Genomic DNA, 23544 nt, shown 5'->3' with positions numbered 1-23544 from the left:
AATATGTATTTAATAGTTTGATATTGGTTTCAATAAACCATATAAACAAAAAGTCAAATGCAGTGCAGAAAATAAGTAGACTGTTACAGATTTGTCATTTAATTCTACAGCATTACATCGTATTGAAAGTACTGATTACCCACATTTATACATATATAATAAAATGGGAATTTTGATTACAATAATTCTAAAAAACATATACCATCTTGATCCATGCCACGCCGTTCTCTTTCATGCGAGCGCCTGGTACAACACAGTCATGGAGAGAAAGTTCGAGGCTAGGATCTGATCAAATAACCGAGCATCTCTTGGAGAATTCATGTGGCACTCCTGCAGGAAACAAACTGGAGTTCATGTGTTTGGTTATACGTGTTGGTAGCAGTTCGGTGTGTACCTAGATGTGGAACAACTACAAGATTGCTTTTAGAGTGTGACTTGGACATTCTGGTACATTTCGTAGAGAGACGTCTCATGTTGTGTAATTCAATCCATAATCCTTTAGCCATTTCCTTTTGTATGAATGAATAGTGCATTTGAAAAGCGCGATTTTCGCCCCCAAAGGAGCATCTTGGCGCTTGGAGGGTAAGACCAGAGTTGGTGACAGCAGAAAAGGGAGAAATGCTTAACTTTACCGGATGAGTGCGGGGCACAAAGAGTCATTTTGTATAATGGACTAGGGAGGTTGAAATCAAGTTGCAATGCTGGACAGAAGAAGGCTTTATTGGTAGAAGTTCCCTTCCTCGTCCTCCCACTCGCGCGAGCCGTACTTTTGGAGCCTGACGTTGTAGTCGGGAGTCACGATCACAGACCGGTCGGAGGGGATGAAGAAGTTGTAGCAGATCATGTCCCCGTCGTCTCCCCCGTCATCGTCGAAGAACACAGAGATGTACATGTCGCCGTCTCGCGGGATCTTGGCCAGGTCACCTGCTGGCAGGGCGAAGCATTGCACCTGCGGGTTCCTGCGCAGACTGAACTTGGAGGTTCTTGCAGCACAGACGTAATCCTCCGTCTCCAGGGCGGAGCCTCCATACCCCGTGTCCACGTCCGTGACCACCTCTTCGGTGACCATCTTATCGGTGCAGTAGAAGACACAGATGGTCCTCCCGGTGGAGTTAGCCACATGGGTACCAGCTCCGTTGCCCATACTGAGCGCTCTGATGCAGTCTCCCACTTCCTTCAGATGCCCGGCTGCTGCAGGAGAGAGATTACAGGCGTTAGTTGGGAAGGACAGCACTGTTTACACACCACATCCGTTGTTTACATTACTCACCCATAGGGAAAAGGAGGCACGCGCATTTTAGTTCTATTTCACTGATGTAAACAAATCCCACAACATAAATACGCAACACACATAGTATATTAAACGCCCCCAAAAATGTCAGTTGTAAAAAAAAATGTTGAAGCAACTGATATAACTTGCACTGGGTACACTACTGACAGTGCTTAATTTGAAAATATTAAGGGCTAGGCCCAAAATATTTCTCAGGTGCCCACTGCAGTTTGCACCACCTGTGGTCCTTTCCGGCGCTGCCAAATACATGTACCAATGGCATCTACGTAGCCTTTACAGTCCTACAAATGTGACAATTGTGACTACACTAGGTGACCCAAACCTGCAAGAAAGGCATGAGCAGCCTGGTTACTACATTTGTAATTGTATATTGAACTGTTGAACACTTTGCTCCAGTGCTTATATTAAAATGGACTGACAGCGCCTCCATGTGGTGTACTGTCATAAATGTGGGTCAACATTAGACAAGCATTGGAAATGCAATCGGTCTCTCATTTGCTTGAATTAGAGATTTGGGCCAGATGTAGGTAATCCCCGATTACCGATTCTTAAATACCGAATCATACCGATTCGGTATTTAAGAACTGGCAATCGGGATGTAGGTATATTTACCGAATCCATTACTGAATCAGTAAGATTGGGTAATTACCGAATCGGTATTTACCGATTCGGTAATTGCCATTGATTCCTATGGGTCTTGAGGCCCATAGGAATCAATGGCAATTACCGAAATTACCGAATTTACAAGGGGGACAGGGTGTCATTTTGACACCCTGTTGCACCCCTGATCCTGGCTTGTGTGCAATGTGACACACATACATGCCCCTAGGGCATGTATGTGTGCCACATGGCACAGGTGTACATGCACAGATGTGCATGTACACAGGAATTCGTTATTTACCATGAGATAGTATCTCATGGTAAATAACGAATACTTAAGGGCCTGTGGCACTATTTTAAGTTTCACCTATATCTGGAATTACCGATTCAGTAAACATCCACTTGCCTTGTTTTTAACCACTGACGGAGGCCCAGGCTATTAAAATGTAATTCACCCTCGGGTACTGGGACCACCGTTTAGCCGTTTTAACTTCACTGCACTATTCATCACACTGCACTCTCAGAAAAATACCTGCTCCGCTGTAATCAGGCATCATAGCACACCCGGGACACATTAGGTGTCACTGGGTGGGCCCGATGATGAAGCATGCCACCAACTAGGTTGGTGGGTGAGGGCTTCATAAAAAACATATTAGGTGCATGCTGACAATACGGTTCAGAGTCCTATAATATGGTCACCCCAAATAAGTCCTTGTTGATAAACATATAAACCCCGAGGATACGGACTAGCTTTCTAGTCCTCTCTCTCCCTCTTGATATGCCAAGTGAAACCTTTGCCTTTACAGCCGAATGCTGGCGCTATAATCCATGGAAAAAACTTGGGTATGAATATATTCCAGATTAGGTGGCCTGTGCAAGAGTTTACCACATATCCTTGGAACGCAGCCACTGACTTTGCCATATAAGGTACCATCGCAGAGCCTAATTTCAGATGCAGTTTAGAGGTCAAGAAGAGCATTTGTATAAGGCTGAAATGTAAAGATCATGTTTAATATGCAGGCAGGCAAGCTGTCAATCTCTAGCTGTTATGCCTCGTCATAAATTAATGGCATCCGGGAACGACTTCAGGTCAGTCGTCTGCCAGGCGCACATTGAAACCAGATAGCTGCTTTGGGATTGCACCCTCCAGCCTCTGGCTGCAATGACCGCTTCCAGTGGGGGCAAGGAGGTTGCGCTGAGGAGACTCCTTCAACAATAAAAGGTTCAATTGCCAGGATATGAGGCATGTTGAGGTGAGTGGCAGGGTGTATACTCATTTACACCGGAGGGAGTTGGTAGGCATGGAAGATGGTACTGCTGGGCACTGCTGGACAGACAACCAGTTGGGATACACCACTGAGGGTATGGTAGTCAGCATGTATCATCTGCTGGGAGAAGGTGGGAGGACACCCAAGCAGCGCAAATGCGGATGTACGCAGGGATGACCTGTGAAGGGGGTACTCTTGTGGCTGGCTGGAGTGTAGCATTTTTTGACGCGGCCCTCGTGTGGTTGGTTGGGGCATAGCATGCTTGAAAGAGGGAGCCGGGCTGTGGGCAGGACACCCCGCTGAGGAGGAGGCACACCAGCTAGTGGGGTTCAGTGTGCACACCGCAGCCGTAGGGTGGGTGTATCAGTGGGTGAGTGCACCTCTGTGCAACAAGCAATCCGCAGGCTGTCAGTGTCTGAGAGGGCTGCTAAGACAACAACACACACAACAGCAAAGAGCTCTTCAACATCGTGAAGGATCTCTCTAACCCCAGCTACAACACCAACGACATCCCACCTTTGCAAGACCTGTGCGACTCCCTCGCCACCTTCTTCCATCGTAAGATCGCAGACATCCACAACAGCTTCAACACCACGACAATCACCGCGACCTCCTACCTCACAGCCACCATCCTCATTGATCTCCTGCTCACCTGGACCAACATAAACGACGACAACACCATCAAAATCATGAACACCATCCACTCAGGCTCTCCGTCAGACCCATGCCCACACAACATCTTCAACAAAGCCAGCTCCACCATCGCACCCCATCTCCGCAAGGCCATCAACATCTCCTTTGAGGCCGTGACCTTCCCGGAAAGCTGGAAGCATGCCGAGATCAAAGCTGCTCCCATTCCCAGAGAAGGTCATCGAGAAGACCATCAACAGACAACTGACCCGCTACCTTGAGGAGAACAGCATCCTGGATCCGTCCCAGTCTGGGTTCTGCAGCAACCACAGCACCAAAACTGTCCTCATCGCTGCCACCAATGACATCAGGATCCTACTGGACAACGGGGAAACCGCGACCCTCAAACTCCTGGACCTCTTAGCCACCTTCGACACGGTCTGCCACCGCACCCTACGCACATGCCTCCACAACGCCGGGATCTGAGACTAAGCACTGGACTGGACCACCTCCTTTCTCTCCGGCAGAACCCAGAGCACCTGCCTCCCCCTTTCTGATCCGAAGCCATGGAGATCATCTGCCGCATACCCCAAGGATCATCCCTCAGCCCGACATTGTTCAACATGTACATGGCTCCACTCGCTCACATCGCCCGACTGCACAACCTCAACATCATCTCTGATGCCGACGACACCCAGCTGATCCTCTCCCTCACCAAGGACCCATTCACTGCCTAAACCAACCTCCATGAAGTAATCAAAGCCGTCGCCGAATGGATTAAGATCAACTGCCTGAAGCTGAAATCAGAAAAGACGGAAGTCCTCATCCTCGGCTCCACTCCCTCGGCGTGGGACAACTCCTGGTGGCCGACTGCACTGGGAGCTGCACCGACATCCACCGACCATGCACGCCACCTAGGGTTCATCCTCGACTCAACACTCTCCATGACCAAACAAGTCAACTTCGTCTTGTCTTCCTGCTTCAACACCCTCCGCATGTTCAGCAAGATCTAGAGGTGGATCCCCACTGAAACAAGAAAAACAGTCACCCAGGCCCTTGTCAGCAGCAGGCTAGACTACGGTCATGCCCTCTAAGCAGGAACCTCGGCCAAACTCCAGAAAAACTACAACACATACAGAACGCCTCCGCATGCCTGATCCTCGACATTCCTCGCCACAGCCACATCAAACCCCACCTAAAAGACCTGCACTGGCTCCCTGTCAAGAAGAGGATCACCTTCAAGCTCCTCACCCACGCGCACAAAGCACTCCACAACATCGGACTGGCTTACCTCAACAGACTCTCCTTCTACACCCCAAACCACAAGCTCTGCTCCGCCACCGTTCTCCGCATCCGAAGAGCGAACATCGACAGCAGATTATTCCCCCACCTCGCCGCAAAAACATGAAACACCCTCCCCATCCTTCTATGATAGACCCAGGACCTACTCACCTTCAGGAGGCTACTCAAGACCTGGCTATTCGAGAAGTAGCAGCACCCCTCATCTCAGCGCCTTGAGACCCTCACGGGTGAGTAGTGCGATTTACAAATGTTATGATTGATTTATTGATTGAGTTGAGGATGGGGGGGCTGGCTCGCAGCTTTTGTTGCGCAGGGGAAAGATGAGTCGGGTCTTTAGCTTACATCATTAGCATTTGTGGTTAGTAGAACTTAATAGTGTAGAATATTGAATTGTTCTGTGCTGAAGGAGACATAAAGCGGCATGCACATAAGAGTTAGAAGTGTATGGGTTTGAACTGAGAGAGGCGTTTGGATTTTCTCCGATCAAATCTTGTTGGATTACCTGACTTGAAGAATAAAAATATAAGAAAACTCCAGGACCCCTGCTTTCCTTTCAATAATTGCAGTGCCTGTCACTGCAGTGCTTAAAATAAATCAACAGACACCTAAAATAGGCCCAGTAATATGGCTTACTGATACTTGCTACAGGAACGCAGATTACATGGTTTTGGTTTTGTGATCAATTTTGCCATTACCAGCTAGGGGACAAAGCAGCATTGAACATGCTTAAAACAAGCTTAAAGCAGGCACCAAATTGTTCATGTGTTATTCCCTGTCTTTACTGTAAGATGTTTACTCTCGTAACATATTATATACTAATTCCTATACAGCCGTAATCAGAACTGTCGACATAGTGATACAAATCCAGTGGAAAAAGCCACTGCTCTGGGATTTTCCCTCGACCATTTACACAAGTGAAAACTTGTCTGAACTTAAGGGCCGAACTGGGGAACCAAAAGCAGCCCTAGGAAAAATGCTGAAACCCTTTGTCTCTTTGAGCTATCGCTCTCTTTCCATCATCCATTTTCTCCTCTCTCCCTCCTCCATCGCTGATTGCTTTATCCCTACTTCCCCCTCCCTTACTTCCTCCCTCCCTTCCTCTCTTTGTCTTGACTTCCCTAGTGCCCGCTGCAGTTATCCTCTGTGAGCTGGGAAAGTGACAGTGTTGGAATTGGCCCTTTTTGCAGGGTTATCCCCAAACTTTTTGCTTCTTCCTCCCGTGTTTTTCTTGACCAGTGGTTGTTGGCAATAGGACTCTGGGCACTTTACCACTGCTAATCAGTGCTTAAGTGCATATGCTTTCTATATAAATTGTTATTGTAATTGGCTATCTATGTTTGGCATATTTGTTTTAACAGTAGATCCCTAATAAAGTGCACTGAGTGTGCCAGGGCTGGTGATTCAAATGCGACTAGTGGGCCTGCAACACTGGTTGTGCCACCCACAGTAGCCCTAAAATGGTGTCTCAGGCCTGCCACCGCAGTGCCTGTGTGCAGTTGCTAACTGCTATACTGACCTGACCAGTGTCCCCACTGGCCAGGCCTAACCCTTCCCTTTCTGTGCACATTGGACACCCCTATTGAAGGCCCAAGGTACCACCCTGGGCAGGGTGCAGTCTATGTGAAAGGTAGAGCATGTACTAATGTAGGTTACATGCTCTGATAGTGAAATACTGCCAACTTTTTTTTTCACTATTGAAAGGCTATCTTGCCCATAGGCTATAATGGGGAATGCTGTGTATAATGTTTATCTGCATATTTTCCCATAGGAGCAAGATAGAAATTTAAAGTCTTGTATCCCTGAACTCAGAATTTAATAACACATCTTTTGGGAAGGATGGTTTTTAAATCCTGTGTTTGAAAACAGCACTTTTATAAAGTAGCTGTTTTCTTGTCTAACCTTTCTGTGTGCCTTGGCCTGTTTGTGAAGTGACTGTCTGGTTTGTGAGTGACAGGGGCTGGGGTGGCTCCCAGAGGCTGAATGAGTCAGCCTTAGGCTGAATAGCTTCATCTGCATTTTGATTGGTGGGAGGGGATAGCACCTGGGCCTGAATAGGGCTGTGCCTGCCTTCCACAATGCTGGCTCCACCTCCTGCTGGGCGGCTGACGACCCTGCGCCTCTCTCAAACGAAGGAAGAAGTCAAGTAAACAAAGTGCTCCAGGACTGACAAAAACTGATTTGGACTAAGCCAAGGCCTCTCTACCCTCAGAGAAAAAGAGACAATTGGTGTAAAAAGGGCTACCCAGACTTCAGAAAATTAGATCATCCTGGAATCAAGAAGGAACCTCTGCCAAGGAGAAAAGCTGGAAGATTGAAGAGGAAGGACTGTCCTGCTGTGTGTTTGTGGGCTGACCTGCAGTTGCTATTCTGCCAAGGAGAGGGGAAGGACTTTGCTGTTGCTGTGTCCCCTTGTTTGAAGAGATCTCCAAGTGCCTGAGAAGAGCTGGCCTCCTGTTAAGAAGTCCCAGGAACTAAAGGACTTGACCCCCAGCTTCCCCCCTGAACTCTGCTGTGTGAGTTCTGACCTGCCTAGAGTGCTTGATCCATTTGTGGGGCCTCTACAGGTTGTTTCCTGATGTTTAGGGAGCTGGACAAGAAGAAAAGGAGAAGATCTACAATTTGCACGCATTGCTCGCTTGCGGAACGCATCGTCGACAGTGCGAGAAATTTCCCGCCACTGCGAAGATCGTCGCAGTGCCTGTTGCCGCTGCAAGAACCGACGCATCGTTCGCTTGCGGAGTGCATCGCCCCGGTACGGGAAGATTCCTGTTGCTGCGAGTATCATCGCAGAGCCTGTCATCGCTGTGAGAAACCCAACACACCTCTTGCTTACGGCCCGCATCCCGTCGCTGTGAACATCGTCGCAGAGTCAACACATCGAAGGGCTGCAACAGAAGAAGGTCAACGCTGCGGCACGCATCGTCGCCGCACCAAAGATCACGCCGCCCCAAAGATCGTCGCATCGTGCCTGTGCGAGATGCTTCTACTGGAGAATCCTGCGCCCTGGAATCCATACAATGTATCGTGTTGCTCCCAATACAGACCGGATTCGTCGCAACACGCCTGCTGTGTGCAGCGGGGTTGTCGCATTGCCTCCTCAGGCTCTCAGGAGTGACGCATCGCTTGTTTTTGGACGCTGCAGTTGCCGCTAGGAACTTTTGTCACATCTACAGGTACTTTGGGCTAAAAGTGAGGCAACTGTGGATTATTTTGACGCAAACCCTAGAACTTTTAAAAAATCATATTCCTGAACTGTGAATGTTGGGTTTTTGTCGTTTTGGTCTTGTGTAGTTTAGTTTAAGATACTTTATTTTCCTAAACTGGAGTGGAGTCAATTTGTGGTGTTTTCACTGTGTTACTGTGAGTGTTGGTACAAATACTTTACACATTGCCTTTGATAAGCCTGTCTGCTCGTGCCAAGCTACCAAGGGGGTGGGCAGGGGTTATCTAAGGAGTGTATCCCTCTTACCCTGACTATAAGCGAGGACATTGGTACCTACCTCTGCCAACTAGAGACCCCCAGATCTAACAGACAGAAACACCAGGAGTGGCCCTGGGCTTTCAATACCGGCCTCGAAGGACTGTAGCCCACCTGAATAATGTCCTGTAGAATAATAGGCCTGTCTGGCCCTGATGAACATGTCAGGGAAAAGTTCACGAATGAGTGGAAAAACATACAGAAACTGGTGCATGAACAGCAGTTTCCATGGTTAATCATCATGCGGATACGGAACATTTCAGTTCTAAATACTATGGAAATTGAGACCTACTGGAAATAACAAACACCACAATATTGTTATTTTCTCACTGGGAAATTGACAGCTAGTCAGCCATCAGTGAGGGAGCCGACCACGGTATACGGAGAGGTAGTGTCCCACTTGCTGGGGACAAACCCTGCTGGTGTGCCAGAACCAGCCACGCTCCAGGAGCAGCATTACTCCTGGAGGTGCGCAACGGGTCAATGCATGGGGAAGATGGGCAGGTACCACAAAAGAAGGGGAGACCACAGGCCATTTGTAAATATGGTAATAGTCAAGCATTACTCTTCCCCTCCCTCACCTGGTATTAATTACTGGTGTATACAGTATCAGTTGTTTACAACTTGAGGCTCTGTGGCAAAAACGTTCTCTTTTTCCTTTTTCATCCACTGAGCACTATTCTGCTTAGCCCAGAGTAAGGTGGCTACCACTCTTTACAACACGGTGAAGGTGGTGGTTTGCAAGTTATAGAGAGTAGGTAACTTACCTGCCTTTTGCTTTACTTTTCTCCTGAGGGACCAGCGGGGAAGACTCCTGATTCCGGACCTGTAAAGAAAAGGGAGAAAGCGATTAGTTTTATGGACCTTACTTTCTACAAAGCCGTACCTCAAGTAGATCAGAAGTTGCGCACCCGTTTCTACCACTCGTGGTAGTGGCATTTCTTTAGATCTAATGCTAGAGCATGCAGTGAGTGTCATCAGTACGGAGATTGAACTCACCAAAAGGAGGCTATCACAAGGTGTTGGCAAATTTGTGGTCAACTACTGCCTGCTGCATGTCCCTATGTGGCAGTGCTTATTTGGGTCCTGCCCCTTTGAAAAGGGCAGAATGAATCATTTAAGAACATTTTCAACAAATCCTTTGATTGGTTAGTACGGAATTGAGGATTCTCAATCTTTTATGTGAAAGATATTCTAATGTTGCGTAGGTGCACTTGGATTTGGCCTGATCCCTGACACCTGGACAGTGACTGTGTCATTGTAAATTTTAGATTACTGAATTTAGTTCACAAATCACTGTTTGGCCCATATTCCATTTCAGCACAGTGTACAGGGCTATCACTCTGGTGCCGCTGAGATTTTTCTACAAATTGCCATGCTGCTATCCCCAAAGAAAAGTTAGCCTAGGGGTGATCCAACTGATCAATCTAAAGTTTCTTACAAACACCAGCAGTTTTTTACATTTTGTCCTCCAGCCCACTATCCACCAAGTGATATACCTAGGGCTTCCCTGCAACGCCCTGAAGTCATCTTAGGGCAGTCGATTACCCGCTATCCTATCCCCACGTCTAACAGATTTGAGGTTCTAGCAAGTGTTGACTGACTGTCAACTGCAATATCCTCAGTCACCACCAACCGTGAGGTCCCTGATGGTGAGCTTCTTGGCCCAGTGCTACCTGTATGTTCGCCCTTTTGAGTTGGAACATCACAGTGTGGGAAGGGGAAGTTGTGTTGACTGATTGGGGAATCATAATATCTTAGGAGCTTTATTGCAGTGACCCGTAAGCAGGCTTCAACCCACTGATTATATTATTCCCACCCATCACTCTTATTATTATTATTATTATTATTATTAATGAGTTTTATATCGCGCCTGGTTACCCTTGGGCATCCCCGCGCTCTTCCAGATAGACGCACCATAGCAAGAGACAAAAGAGTTAGGCAGGGAACAGATGGGTCTTTAAAAGTTTGCGAAATCGTAAGGTACTCGATTCAGAGCGCAGGTATAACGGAAGGGAGTTCCACAATGTTGCCACATTTATGGAAAATCTTCTGCCGCCAGTCCTGGCCTTCCTTACTCTCGTAACTTGCAGCAGATGTAGGTGATCTGAGCGCAAGGCCTTGTAGGATTGGACCATCTCCCGTAGGATAGGTGGCCCTTTCCCCTGCAAGATGTTGTGGGCCATACAGAGTGCTTTAAAATTCACCCCCTCTCTGACAGGGAGCCAATGAAGCGCCTTGAGCGCAGGGCGAGCTGATTGGCGTCTGGGAAGGTCCGTCAAGAGCCTAGCAGCGGCATTTTGTACTTGCTGCAGTTTATTTAGGGTTGTTTCCGGAGCCCCCAGAAACAGCGCATTGCTGAAATCCAGCCGGGAAATAATGAGTCCCTGGATTAGTAGCCTCCTAGAGGGCAACGGGAGTAGAGGTAATATCTTCCGGGCAGACCGGAGCAGACCAAAACACACGCCTGCGGTCTTTTTAGCGTGTGTCTTAAAAGAAAGGTCCTGCTCCAGCCACACCCCCAAGCTCTTAATCTCCTGTTTGGGGGTGGGTGCCGCTCCCAGACAGCTGGGCCAGCTGCTCGGGGATAGGGAGGGAGGGGAGTTCCCCAGCATCATCAGTTCAGTTTTTGAACCGTTAAGTTTAAGTGCTGAGCTGCACATCCAGGTAAAGATCTTGGATAAACATGTGTGCAGCCACTCTACTGACAGTCGTAGGCTTATTTGGTGCCCAAGACAAATGTACTGTTTTTATTTGACTTAACATCAGGAGCTATTTATAAAATGCCTAACAGAAGCATGGGGAACTTTTTATCAGCCCATTACGATGCACTAACCCAGACTATCAAACAACACCTCCTTAGATTTGTGAAGGCAGATAAGAGGGGCTTACGCTGGTTTGACGAGTAATGTTTGGTAGCAAACTGGAGATTAAGTCTACATCCCCACGAGATCTGGCTGAAGTCCGGTTTGCACGTCAATATTAAAAGCATGCCCTGAAAGTCAAGAGGGAGACCTTGCATAAGAGGTCGCTCCTTCTCCGTTTTAGAGCTGGTACGGTTTGGAGGCTCATGAGTCCAGGTAACCCAAATGATATGTTAGAGTGACATAATTTAACTTGTTCCTGCGATGGGGGTTTCGGAACAATCGCTATTACACTATATGTTTTTCTGCAACTCTTTTAGATACTATTGAAGACTTGTGCTCAAACATCTTTTAAAACCATTGGGCCTTTGCAAATGTAGAGAGGCTTAGTTCAGTTTGCTACTATTGAATACACCTGCTATTTGCTTCAGGATATACTCATTTTTAAAAGCTACAGTTAGAACTAGGAATACCATGGAGAACCCGCTCTGTTGAAATAATATTTATCTATTTGTCGCTTTTTTAATTCTGCATTTTATGCCTTTTATCACATGGTGTCAAGACGTTTTACCTATTTTATTTGGCATCTTGCACTTTATACAACTGTTATCTAATGTCAGATTGCTTTGTGTCTTTTATGACTGAATAAAGATTAATTGATTAAATTGAATTGGTAGCTCGTTTTATTAGTGAACTGTAATGAGGATGTAAATCAGATGCATCAACTTAGTCTCAAATCTGAGCAATTTCTGAGTGTGCTGTTGAGTTTTTTTGTACCAGATTTGGCTGCTAACCTTTTTTGTAGTTTTATTTTGAGCAAACTTCACCCGAAGGTCCTGAAGCGCTTTACATGAGCACCAGTTGTATTATACAAGAATACATTCATATTTTTGTGGCACAGGAAGATTTGGGGCCAGATGTAGGTAGCCCAATACCAGTCGGTAACGGTCGAAATTACCGAATTTCGGTCGTTATCGACCGGTATTTAGGGTTTGAGATGTAGGAGGTAGGTTTAAGGATTCGGTAATTTACTGAACGGTAATTTAAATACCGATTCGGTAAATTACCGAATCCTTAATGTAGGGAGCACTCAAGTGAGTGCATTTTTCATTTAAGGATTCGTTATTTACCACCAACTACAAGTTAGTGGTAAATATTGAAAACCTTTAAAAAAGCAATTTTGTGCTTTTTTAAAAGTGCCATGTGGCAGACATACATGCCCTTAGGGAATGTATGTGTGTCACATGTGCACCCATGCACTATTCAGGGGTGCAACAGGGTATCAATGTGACTCCCTGCCACCCTTGTAAGTCTACCCCCTAATCGGTAATTCACATTAATTCCTATGGGCCTCCAGGCCCATAGGAATGAATGGGAAATACCGATTCCGTAAATACCGAATCGGTAAATACCGAATATTACCGATTCTGTAACATTTACCGAATCATTACCCACATCACATATACCAATGCCACCCTTGTAAGTCTTCCTCCTATTACCGATTCGGTATTTACCGAATCGGTAATGCCCATTCATTCCTATGGGCCTTCAGGCCCAAAGGAATGAATGGGAAATACCGATTCCGTAAATACCGAATCGGTAAATACCGAATATTACCGATTCGATAACATTTACTGAATCATTACCTACATCACATGTACCGATTCCTAAATACCGAATCGGTAAAATTCGGTATTTAGGAATCAGTAATATGTGATTACCTACATCTGGCCCTAAGTCGATTGTTTCTTTGCCCACTATGCCACTCTGACCTGTGAGCAACCACACGCAAGTCCGTCTTCGGCCTGCTCCAACATAAAATTCACTGCACTTCTGGGACATGTCTTCTCTGAATGACAACACAAGGAGCTCCAGACTGGTTTCCACCTAGATGGCCCTAATCAGCAAGCTGCAGTTGGATATTGTGGCATAGAGAGCACAGGGCCTAGGGATGGACTTATCTGTCAAACTTAAGTGCATCTCATAATTTGAAGTCTTGTCATAAAAGATGATGCGTAGAATTCTTGCAAAGGTGCCAGCCACTAGCAGTCGCTTTGGCCATTTTATAGTGCATTGTTTTTGATCACTGGACCACTCCAGACAGAGAGCTACCATTCACAAATCAGTGCTGGTCCTCCTCCTAGAGAACCTGGTCCAGCTCAGAATGTAGGCCACATTCACTCTGAATAACAAGAACAGCAATGCTCAGGAACTTGCTTTAGCATAGTTTGTATGTAATTAGGGCATGACATGAAAACAAGAGAATGTGACTGGTGCAAAGCTTACAGAAGTTTCGTTTCAGGAAGCCATATTCCAGTCCCAACCTTTTTTTCTTACTGATCCATTGCAGACAGGGAGAATCCATATGCAATTCAGTTTTGGTCCTGCTGCTTTAGAAAAAGGGGAGGCTAAACAGCCAAGAAACACCTCTCTGAAGAGGAATACAATCAGCTGCAGTTAATTTGTAACCTACTTAGGACTTATCAGTGGGGTATAGGCTGATTTCAGTTGCACAGAGAGGATGGGACCCATGCCTGGCTTGTTCCACTTTATCATGAGGACTTGACCTCCACAACCTCCCGACTACCTCTGTACCACTGGGTCACAGGGAATCCTCTGGAGCTCACATCAAAAGCTTCATAGTTGAACGCTGACTCACCTGGGAAGCTGACAAGGAAGTTCTTTCATGTCAGTCCCGATGACTTCCTTTTCAGGATTAATGACATTAGCATAATCAATGGAGAACTGGGAAGCTCGCTGAGGCATTCTGCTTAGGGCCACATTACGATGCCGGTCAGAGTTGCCTCTGACCGTCACCGTCTCGGTGTGTGAACCGCCTGACCATAGGTCAGCGGACGCACACCAAATTAGGATGCGACCACACATTGTGCAGTCGCAAACTTCCATTTCTCTATGGGAGCTTGTGCGGGGGGCAGAAACCACCCACTACACAAGCTCCCATTGAGAAATGGGAGCTTGTGTAAATCCCCACACTGTGTGGCAGGCACCTTGTGGTGCCTGCCACACAGTGCAGGGATATTTATGGCCCGCTAGAGCCACAACCGTAGGCTTCGAACAGCTTTTCCATGTCAGAAATGCCGACATGAAAAGGCTGTCGGAAACTGACAAAATAATCCTGATGGCAGAAACGCCATCCTCAATGGATTATGAGCGGTTTCCGACCGCCTTCATTGAAATACAGCGGTCGGTGTTCAAACCACCGATATGAAAATAAAGCCCTTAGGGGCAGATTTATGACGCCCTTGTGCCGCAATTGCGTCACTTTATTTGACGCAACGGCGGCGCAAACGATGCACCCTATTTACAACATGACGCATCTAGGAGATGCGTCACGTTGTAAAGCCCTGCGCCATGAGGAGGCGTTCTTGCGCAGGGGGGGCGTTCCTGCGCAGGAACGCCTCCTGAAAGTGGCTGAGTGAAATCTATGAGATTTCACTCAGTCACTTTCAGGCCAATGCTGCGTCAAAACCCTGCGCCTGCTTGAAGCAGGCGTAGGTCTTGACGCAGCATTGTGTAGATGGGGCACCCCCGAGCCTTGCTGGAGCTGCGTCGCTCTTGCAACGCAACTCCAGCAATGCGCCACATTTCCGGCACAGATGCGTCACGCATCTGTGCCGTTTTTGCACCATGGTGCGCCTCATTATAAATGCGGCGCACCATGGATGGCGTAGCTGTGGCGCACTGTGGCGCACATTAACTGGCGCATCCCTGGGGATGCGCCAGTTAACATAAATATGCCCCTTAGTTTCTTGAGGAACCTTTGAATGATTTAAATGATGAATTGCTGAATTTGGAATTTTGTGTGGTTTTCAGAAATGGAAAGCTTTCTAGATTTGCTGATGAGTTTCAAATCTGTTTCCCTTACAATCGGTAGAAACTACAAAACAGACAAATGTTGAACTCTGCTAACAAAATTGCAGAAACAGTGATGACATTTTTTTTAACCTTCTTTTTCTTTGTAAAAGCTAGGAAAACAGTGATCTTAGCACAGTAAACCTTTTCTTGATTCCACGTTTTGAAAAAAATACACTTCCCTACACATGATTTTTATCCCAATTTTTGGAAAAAGAATCCAATATTTTGACTACTTTATTAACATTCTGCAAGGTAAATGACAAACCTGAGTTACCTTTAAAAATCTACATGTGACGGGAGAAGCACTATTATGTCTTGGATATCATTTGTAGAATATAATTGTGTCTGATGCACAAACTCAACCAGTTATCAAAGAATGTAAATATAAATGTAAATGTGGGTGTACTTGTAAAGCGCACTGTGACTCCAAGGAGTATCCTGGCGCTGAAGACCTCTGGGGAACCCGTCCTGGTGTTTCCCTGTGAGGTGGTCCATTTCTGGGTATCTCCAAGGTGAAACCAGGCATCCCCGGCGTCTGTGGGGGGCCGTTGTAGAGATGAGGCAAGCTTAATGTCCATAGTTGCCGAGTGTGTTCCCTGGTTAGAGTAGGCACCGAGGCAAGAATTATCGAGTCCGTTTGACCCTGGTCCACGACCCTGCCGCGTCGGGGATTGAACTCTGGTCCCAGGCCGTTCTCTGCTTATGGGTCTGCCGCCTATAACGAGTGAGCCACACCACTCCACTGAAAGAAAAGAGCTTAGCACTTCTTCTTCTTCTTCTTCTTCTTATTATTATGTTTCTTATATAGCGCCAGAATCGACCCCCGAAGGGGTATCTCCGCGCTTGCCTTGGGAACCCGTCCTGGCTTTTCCCTGTGAGATAGCCCCTACAGGGCATCCCCAAGGTGAAAGCCAGGCATCCCGCCGCGGGGGGCCATTGTGGAGATTGAGCAAGCTTAATGCCCAGAGTTGCAGAGTGTGAACCCATGATTAGGTCAGGCACCGAAGCGAGAATTATCGAGTCCATGGACATTTTGAGCACAAGACCCTGCCGCGTCGGGAATTGAACCCCGGTCCCGGGCCTGACCTCTGCTTCAGGGTCTGCCTGCTCTAACCAGTGAGCCACACTTCTCCACGAAGGGCACAACACTGAAGACTTAAGGGGAATCCTGGTAATGATTGCTAATAGCACTTTCGGAACTTCAGGCCCCATAAGGGCTCATATGGCATGTTTATAGTTGAGAAGGCTGATAAATTCAGAAGATTAACAGATTGGGAACCCTTCTATGGAATCATTTTGAGAGTAAATTAGAAACATGTATGTACCATTCATGAATGTTTGTTTGTGGTCAGAGAGAGTAGGCCGTACTGTGAACTGCTGACTTCCATTCAACAGAGGGGCCTATTACCACAGGTGGGAGGCTTTCCGACTCACATCGTAGGATTCAAATCCGACAGCCTTATTATGATAAAGACTGTCTGATTTAAAACTGGCTGGTCGGACCGACTAGCTTCTGATGGGCTCAAGGAGCCCATCGGCCGGTTGGAGGCCACTCATAATCCCCTATGTAGGGCATGTATGCTGTGGGGATTATGAGGTCGGTGTCCAACAGGCTTTTCATGTCAGGCTGTCTGACATGAAAAGCCTGTCGGAAGTGACATTGGGAGCCCATAGCAGGGCTGCTATGTCTCCAAAGGCTCTGATTGGGGACTGGGGGACACCTACGGTGCCCCCCTGTAAATCCCTGCAACGTGTGGGAGGAACTGTGAGGTGCCTGCCACATGGTGCAGGGATTTACACAGCCTCCCATTTCTCCATGGGAGCTTGTGCTACAGCCAGTTTATGTCCGCAGCACAAGCTCTCGTATTGCAAATACGGTGTTGGGCCGCCGATCAGAGGTTGGTCAGTCCCGAGGCCACGTCAATGTCTGGCGAACGTGAGTCAGTCCGACATTGTAATCAGCCATTTAGTCTTAGCTGCTATCTCAACTCTACTCTAATACTCCACTCTAATAAATCAGTGCTCAATAGATTGCAGCAGGCCTAGAACGCAGCAGCACGCGCTATCTTTGCTCTCCCTAAATTCAGCTACGCCTCGCCTCTAATCTCCTCCGTCGTCTACACAACCTGCCCCTTGAACAGCGTGTTTGCTTTACTGTAAATGTAAATGTAGACTTGTAAAGCGCACAGCTGCCCCAGCAACGGGGCGTCCCGGCGCTGTATAACACTGTGGAACCCTTCCTGGCTCTCCCTTTGAGAGGCCCCCAAGGTGAAGCCAGGCATCCCAGTGTTGTTGGGGCCGTTGAGATTAAGAAAGCTATTGCCCAGAGTTGCAGCGTGGGAGCCAAGATTAGAGTAGGCGCTGAGGCGAGAATTATCGAGTCCGCGGAGATTGAGCCCAAGACCCTGCCGCATCGAGACTTGAACCCTAGTCCCAGGCCTGATCTCTGCTTCAGAGTCCGCCGCTCTAACCAGTGAGCCACACTTCTCCACTTTAAGACGCTCTGCATCACACATAAGATACTGACAGGAAGCCCGCCAGACATTCAAGGCGATCTATGCACTCTGTACACTGTGTTTGGTGCACCAGTGTCTTGCACATAACCCTCGCATAGGCTGAACTAGTTCTGGCAGCCGCTCCTTTAGACGTCTGGCCCCCGCTCTTTGGAATTCTCTCCCCCTACACATTCACAGTAACCCTGACCACCAGGCCTTCAGACGTCTTGTCAAGACCTGGCTCTTCTCTCAGGTCTAACCCCTTGGTCTTGTCCCCTGCTCAGTCTTGCTCCAGCGCTGGGAAGCCTCTTTGCAGAGGCAGCCATGCGCTTTACAAGTATTTTATTCTAATCTAATCTTACTGTCTCATGTTGTTGCTCGGTACCTGCATCTCTGTACACAGAGTAAGAAATATCAGTAAGGATGTGGAGGGAAGGAAAAATATGTTTATTTCTGGAATTAGTATTGGTTGGGAAGTGCAGCACGAGAAAGTAAGTAGGCATGTATAAAATCTCACAAAATATATGAATAAGGCACCTATGCCCGCTACAGATTGGTTTATGCATAAAATGTCTTACAGGAACAAAAACGCTGTTGCCAAGCGACATTTTTTTGAAGCAGACCCCACCATTTTCTTGATGTAACTTTTGAGCACAAAGTATTCCCTCAAGTTCATTTTTCACACTTTGTGAAATTCTGTATACGTTTTAAAAAAAATCTCAAATGTCTGTGAACATTTCTTTCGCTATTTCAAACCACCCTTAGTGTGAGGTGGACGTTGTGTGAATCAAGCAGAGGAAATAAATACTAAATTGTAAATGTCCTTGTGCAACAATATTCACAAGAGGGGAAGTGACTGCTAGAGGCCAGAATTGCTATAAATCCAGGGCCTTATTTATGAAGGCCTTGCGCCGCCGGTGCGTCATTTTTAAAATGGGAAAAAGTGACGCACCGGTGGCGCAAGGCCTTCATAAATAAGGCCCCCAATGTTTAATAACAGGAGTTAACTACTGACTGAAATATAAAGCAGTTCAAAGTCATTTGTGGTACAAGCAACTATTTATGCAAACATTACCTATCATACCCCACACAGAATAACAGTTATCTGTGTAACTCACTGTCACTTCATATTTAATCCCAAAAGCTGAAACAGCTTGAGATGCATAGGGTGCTGTCCAAAACACTGTGGTATTACGCGCCAATTTTCATAAGAAAGGGGAATTGTTTACTTTTACTTGGGTGTGATAGGGATTCGAGTGAGGTGGTCTCTCCATGGTGTTTGAACCAGAATCGAGCCCATTACAGGGTCCTATGATGCATCTCTCAAGCCCAGGTGTGAATCCTAGTTGACAAGGTACAATAGTCTGCCCTGGATTCCCTGTGGCAAATCATCTTTTGGACATCAAAGTGTAAAGCAGAAACAGCACGAAGCTGAAATAACAAGGAACTTTCCACAGTGGCCAGTAAGGAGAATGGCTAGGCCCAAGGTGCCACTGGACTTGACTCCACATAAGTTGACTAGTGGGTCACAATCCATTTGCCATACGCCATTGGCTCAATCCATTTGTGACTGGCCAATGACGTCTCCACCAGAGAGAAGGAACATGGTGAATGTGACTCTGCCAACACCAGTAGGTTCCACTCCCCCCTCCATTGCATTTCCCTCAACTAATAACTTTTAAGCGTATTCTTCAAACTAAGGTGCACACGCAATCATGCTCAACAGCACAGCCCACAAAAGGCGCAGAGTGGACACTGAAGATAGTGTTTCATGGTCACTATTCATTCTTTTTTAATAATGAACAAGCCAGTTACCTGCATTGCTGGGGATATTAAGCTGCACCACTATCTGCGCATGCTCACGAGAGTGAAGCGGAAAAGAGCACCTACGATCCTAGAGAGGGACTACTACAAAATGTAAATACGAAATGAAAACATCCCCAAAATGCCGTGGGCTACCCCAGTCTAAGACGAGCACTTTAAAAAGAAACAGTGGCTGAAGGGATGGATGCTGACCCTACCAAGCAAATGTAAAGAGGGAAGGCTGAAAACCCACTTTCTGTGTATTTGTTCCTAATACAAGGTAGAGTTTCATTTAAACACGTACTTTCCCCATAAATGCATACTTCACATTGCATGTAGTATACACACACATGGGGGTGAAAAATCTACTGAGAGTAAATCGCCATTCGTGAATTATGCCACTGGAAGTGTGAAACGCTTGAGAATAAGGCACAGATGCAAGCATCCAGGTGCATAGATTAGGCCTCGCATATGCTACACCTTAGGTTGAATGCGACCCTAAGGTTTCTCTGGCACAGTAGCTTTCCATTTGCTCGTAAGTTAATATATATGGTCTCAAACTCAACCTCGCTTGAGGTTTCTACGATAAAGACTCTCTCTCTCTCTCTCTCTCTCGCTCTCTCTGTCTCTCCTTCTTTCGCCCTCTCTCTCTTTCTCCCATTCTCTCTGTCTCTCCCACCCTCCCCACCTCCTCACCTGGATCTGGATGCCAGTAGCTGTTCTCCTCTGTGCCTCTGGCACTTTCTCTGCTTGCTCTGGTTTTTGTAGGCTGTGCCCCTGACTGGTGCAAGTAGGTATCTAGTAAGCTTCCGCCAGGCAGGGCTTTTGTTGGCGGAGGTCCACCGTCACTGATTGGAAACCTAGTTAAGACCCTGTGTACAAATGGCGCTGCCCAATGGCCTCCTTAGAATTTGTGTTTGCCCAGCTGCAAATGGCTGTGATATTGTAGCTTACTAATTCACGCCACTCCCTGTTTGCGCTGCAAAAAGATAAGATTATTTCTAAAAAAGTACATTCATGGTGATTTTTTTTCTCACGTTTGCTTAGTGAGCTATGTTAGGCGGGAACAGAAAATCCTGCGATTCCTGGAGGAACCACTAAACCAGGTGCAGAATCAACCTGCAGAATTTCTGCCACCATGATATCCCCCTATATGCATGTATGTAAGTATGTATGTGGTATCCTATAGCGTAAACCAAGCCAAGAGGCAGTTAAGCACAGTACAGGGTCAAAGACAAGCATAAATTCAATGAGTGATAGAAGGGATAGCTATTTTGTAAATGTTAATGCATTGTGATGCAATGTTCTTTAAAGAGGTGCATCTTCACTAATTCCCTAAATTGGAGCAGCATTGGGGTGTTCCTGATGGACTCGAGATAAAGTTTCAAATGCTGGTTGAATGAATGAGATTTCTCGCCAGACCATTTTCCACTATCAAATAAAAACCAGGCCAGCAGGATTTCCTCCATTATAGGGGTGGTATGGTGGAAGTTTTGTCAGTGGGTTTTCATCTGTTAAAAAAATATTATGTTATATTATAATATATTGTATTATATTACAATATATATAATATTATATTATATTATATTATATTATATTATATTATACATGTATGTATAATTATTACACACACATATATATGCTTGTGTATACTTATAAAACGTTATGTTTTAACTGACATTTTTGCCTAAATATAACATCACTTTAACCTTTTTTCAGTGAATATATACATGTGTATATATATATGCAGAGAGAGCCCTTCCAGATGAAAGGACCAAAGGACACAGCGGGGTACCAGGTAACCTTTTAATTTGGCGCAGGTTTACAGCATAATGCATTTCGGCGTTTTTATCTTGCCTTCCTCAGATGCCTTGACTGCCTGGGGTTACTTCAGCTCCCTCTTTCATCTTGTGGAGTTCCGAGAATGATTGGAGTGTTTCCGGCCCCGCCTTTAGTGAATGCAGCTGTTGATCAGTGCTGGACGAACTCGGTCTTCCAGCATGCAATGCAGCTGCAGTCAGAATAGCGGAGTAGCGCTTCAATGCGCCCTGTGAGGCCCGAAAGGGGGAGAAGGCTGAATGTGTGCCACTAAAGTCCCAGGTTAAAATTGCAAAGGGTTACCTCGGGTCCCCTCCGCCTCAATCCCCTGAGCAGTTCCAGACCGGGCCGTGACGATGAGATACCGTGATCCAGCATCCCCGTGACTTCACGGACTGCGGGTAGCAGCAGCTGTTGTCCGTCGTGCTCCTGGGGTGGACCAGCAAACTACCAATCCCTTGGTTTTGAAAAGTCATGTTGCCATGTTGCCTTAATTTGTTGCCGGCCACTTTGGGAGACGGGTCCTTCATTTGCACGCGCTAAGGCAAAGCTCGTGGAATTAGATGCAGAGAGAGCCCTTCCAGGTGAAAGCACCAAAGGACACAGCAGGGGTACCAGGTAACCTTTTAATTTGGCGCAGGTTTACAGTATAATGCATTTTGGCGTTTTTATCTTGCCTTCCTCAGATGCCTTGACTGCCTGGGGTTACTTCAGCTCCCTCTTTCATCTTGTGGAGTTCCGAGAATGATTGGAGTATTTCCGGCCCCGCCTTTAGTGATTGCAGCTGTTGATCAGTGCTGGACGAACTCGGTCTTCCAGCATGCAATGTAGCTGCAGTCAGAATAGCGGAGTAGCACTTCAATGCGCCCTGTGAGGCCCGAAAGGGGGAGAAGGCTGAATGTGTGCCACCAAAGTCCAAGATTAAAATTGCAAAGGGTTACCTCGGGTCCCCTAAGCCTCAACCCCCTGAGCAGTTCCAGACGGGGCGGGACGATGAGATACCGTGATCCAGCGTCCCCGTGACTTCACGGACTGCGGGTAGCAGCAGCTGTTGTCCGTCGTGCTCCTGGGGTGTACCAGCAAACTACCAATCCCTTGGTTTTGAAAAAGTCATGTTGCCATGTTGCCTTAATTTGTTACCGGCCACTTTGCGAGACGGGTCCTTCATTTGCACGCGCTAAGGCAAAGCTCGTGGAATTAGGTGCAGAGAGAGCCCTTCCAGATGAAAGGACCAAAGGACACAGCGGGGGTACCAGGTAACCTTTTAATTTGGCGCAGGTTTACAGCATAATGCATTTCGGCGTTTTTATCTTGCCTCCTCAGATGCCTTGACTGCCTGGGGTTACTTCAGCTCCCTCTTTTATCTTGCGGAGTTCCGAGAATGATTGGAGTGTTTCTGGCCCCGCCTTTAGTGATTGCAGCTGTTGATCAGTGCTGGACGAACTTGGTCTTTCAGCATGCAATGCAGCTGCAGTCAGAATAGCGGAGTAGCGCTTCAATGCGCTCAGTGAGGCCCGAAAGGGGAGATGGCTGAATGTGTGCCACCAAAGTCCCAGATTAAAATTGCAAAGGGTTACCTCGGGTCCCCTACGCCTCAACCCCCTGAGCAGTTCCAGACCGGGCCGTGACAATGAGATACCGTGATCCAGCGTCCCCGTGACTTCACGGACTGCGGGTAGCAGCAGCTGTTGTCCATCGTGCTCCTGGGGTGGACCAGCAAACTACCAATCCCTTGGTTTTGAAAAGTCATGTTGCCATGTTGCCTTAATTTGTTGCCGGCCACTTTGCGAGACGGGTCCTTCATTTGCACGCGCTAAGGCAAAGCTCGTGGAATTAGGTGCAGAGAGAGCCCTTCCAGATGAAAGGACCAAAGGACACAGCGGGGGTACAAGGTAACCTTTTAATTTGGCGCAGGTTTACAGCATAATGCATTTCGGCGTTTTTATCTTGCCTTCCTCAGATGCCTTGACTGCCTGGGGTTACTTCAGCTCCCTCTTTCATCTTGTGGAGTTCCGAGAATGATTGGAGTGTTTCCGGCCCCGCCTTTAGTGATTGCAGCTGTTGATCAGTGCTGGACGAACTCGGTCTTCCATCATGCAATGCAGCTGCTGTCAGAATA

At 47.0% G+C, this 23544-nt stretch overlaps 1 protein-coding gene across 2 annotated transcripts; it reads right to left on the bottom strand.

Moving 5' to 3' along the window:
- Positions 1 to 76: 76 nt before the first annotated feature.
- LOC147701891 (uncharacterized) lies at positions 77 to 20454 on the bottom strand. Of its 2 annotated transcripts, none has more exons than XM_086930518.1 (3): positions 20304 to 20454; positions 9337 to 9395; positions 77 to 1191 (listed from the first exon to the last, which is right to left on the bottom strand). In XM_086930518.1, exon 3 carries the CDS (start codon positions 1142 to 1144, stop codon positions 719 to 721), a length of 426 nt encoding a protein of 141 aa, XP_086786644.1. In that variant the 5' UTR covers positions 1145 to 1191; positions 9337 to 9395; positions 20304 to 20454; the 3' UTR covers positions 77 to 718. The 2 variants fall into 2 exon arrangements, with proteins under 2 accessions (XP_086786644.1, XP_086786645.1); XM_086930519.1 differs by having other exon boundaries at positions 9341 to 9395.
- Between the last annotated feature and the right edge of the window lie 3090 nt (positions 20455 to 23544).

Source organism: Lissotriton vulgaris, chromosome 7 (assembly GCF_964263255.1).
Source record: "Lissotriton vulgaris chromosome 7, aLisVul1.2, whole genome shotgun sequence".
Lineage (NCBI taxonomy): Eukaryota > Metazoa > Chordata > Amphibia > Caudata > Salamandridae > Lissotriton > Lissotriton vulgaris.
Note: the sequence above shows the minus strand (reverse complement) of the source record. Positions and strands in the feature narration are given on the sequence as shown.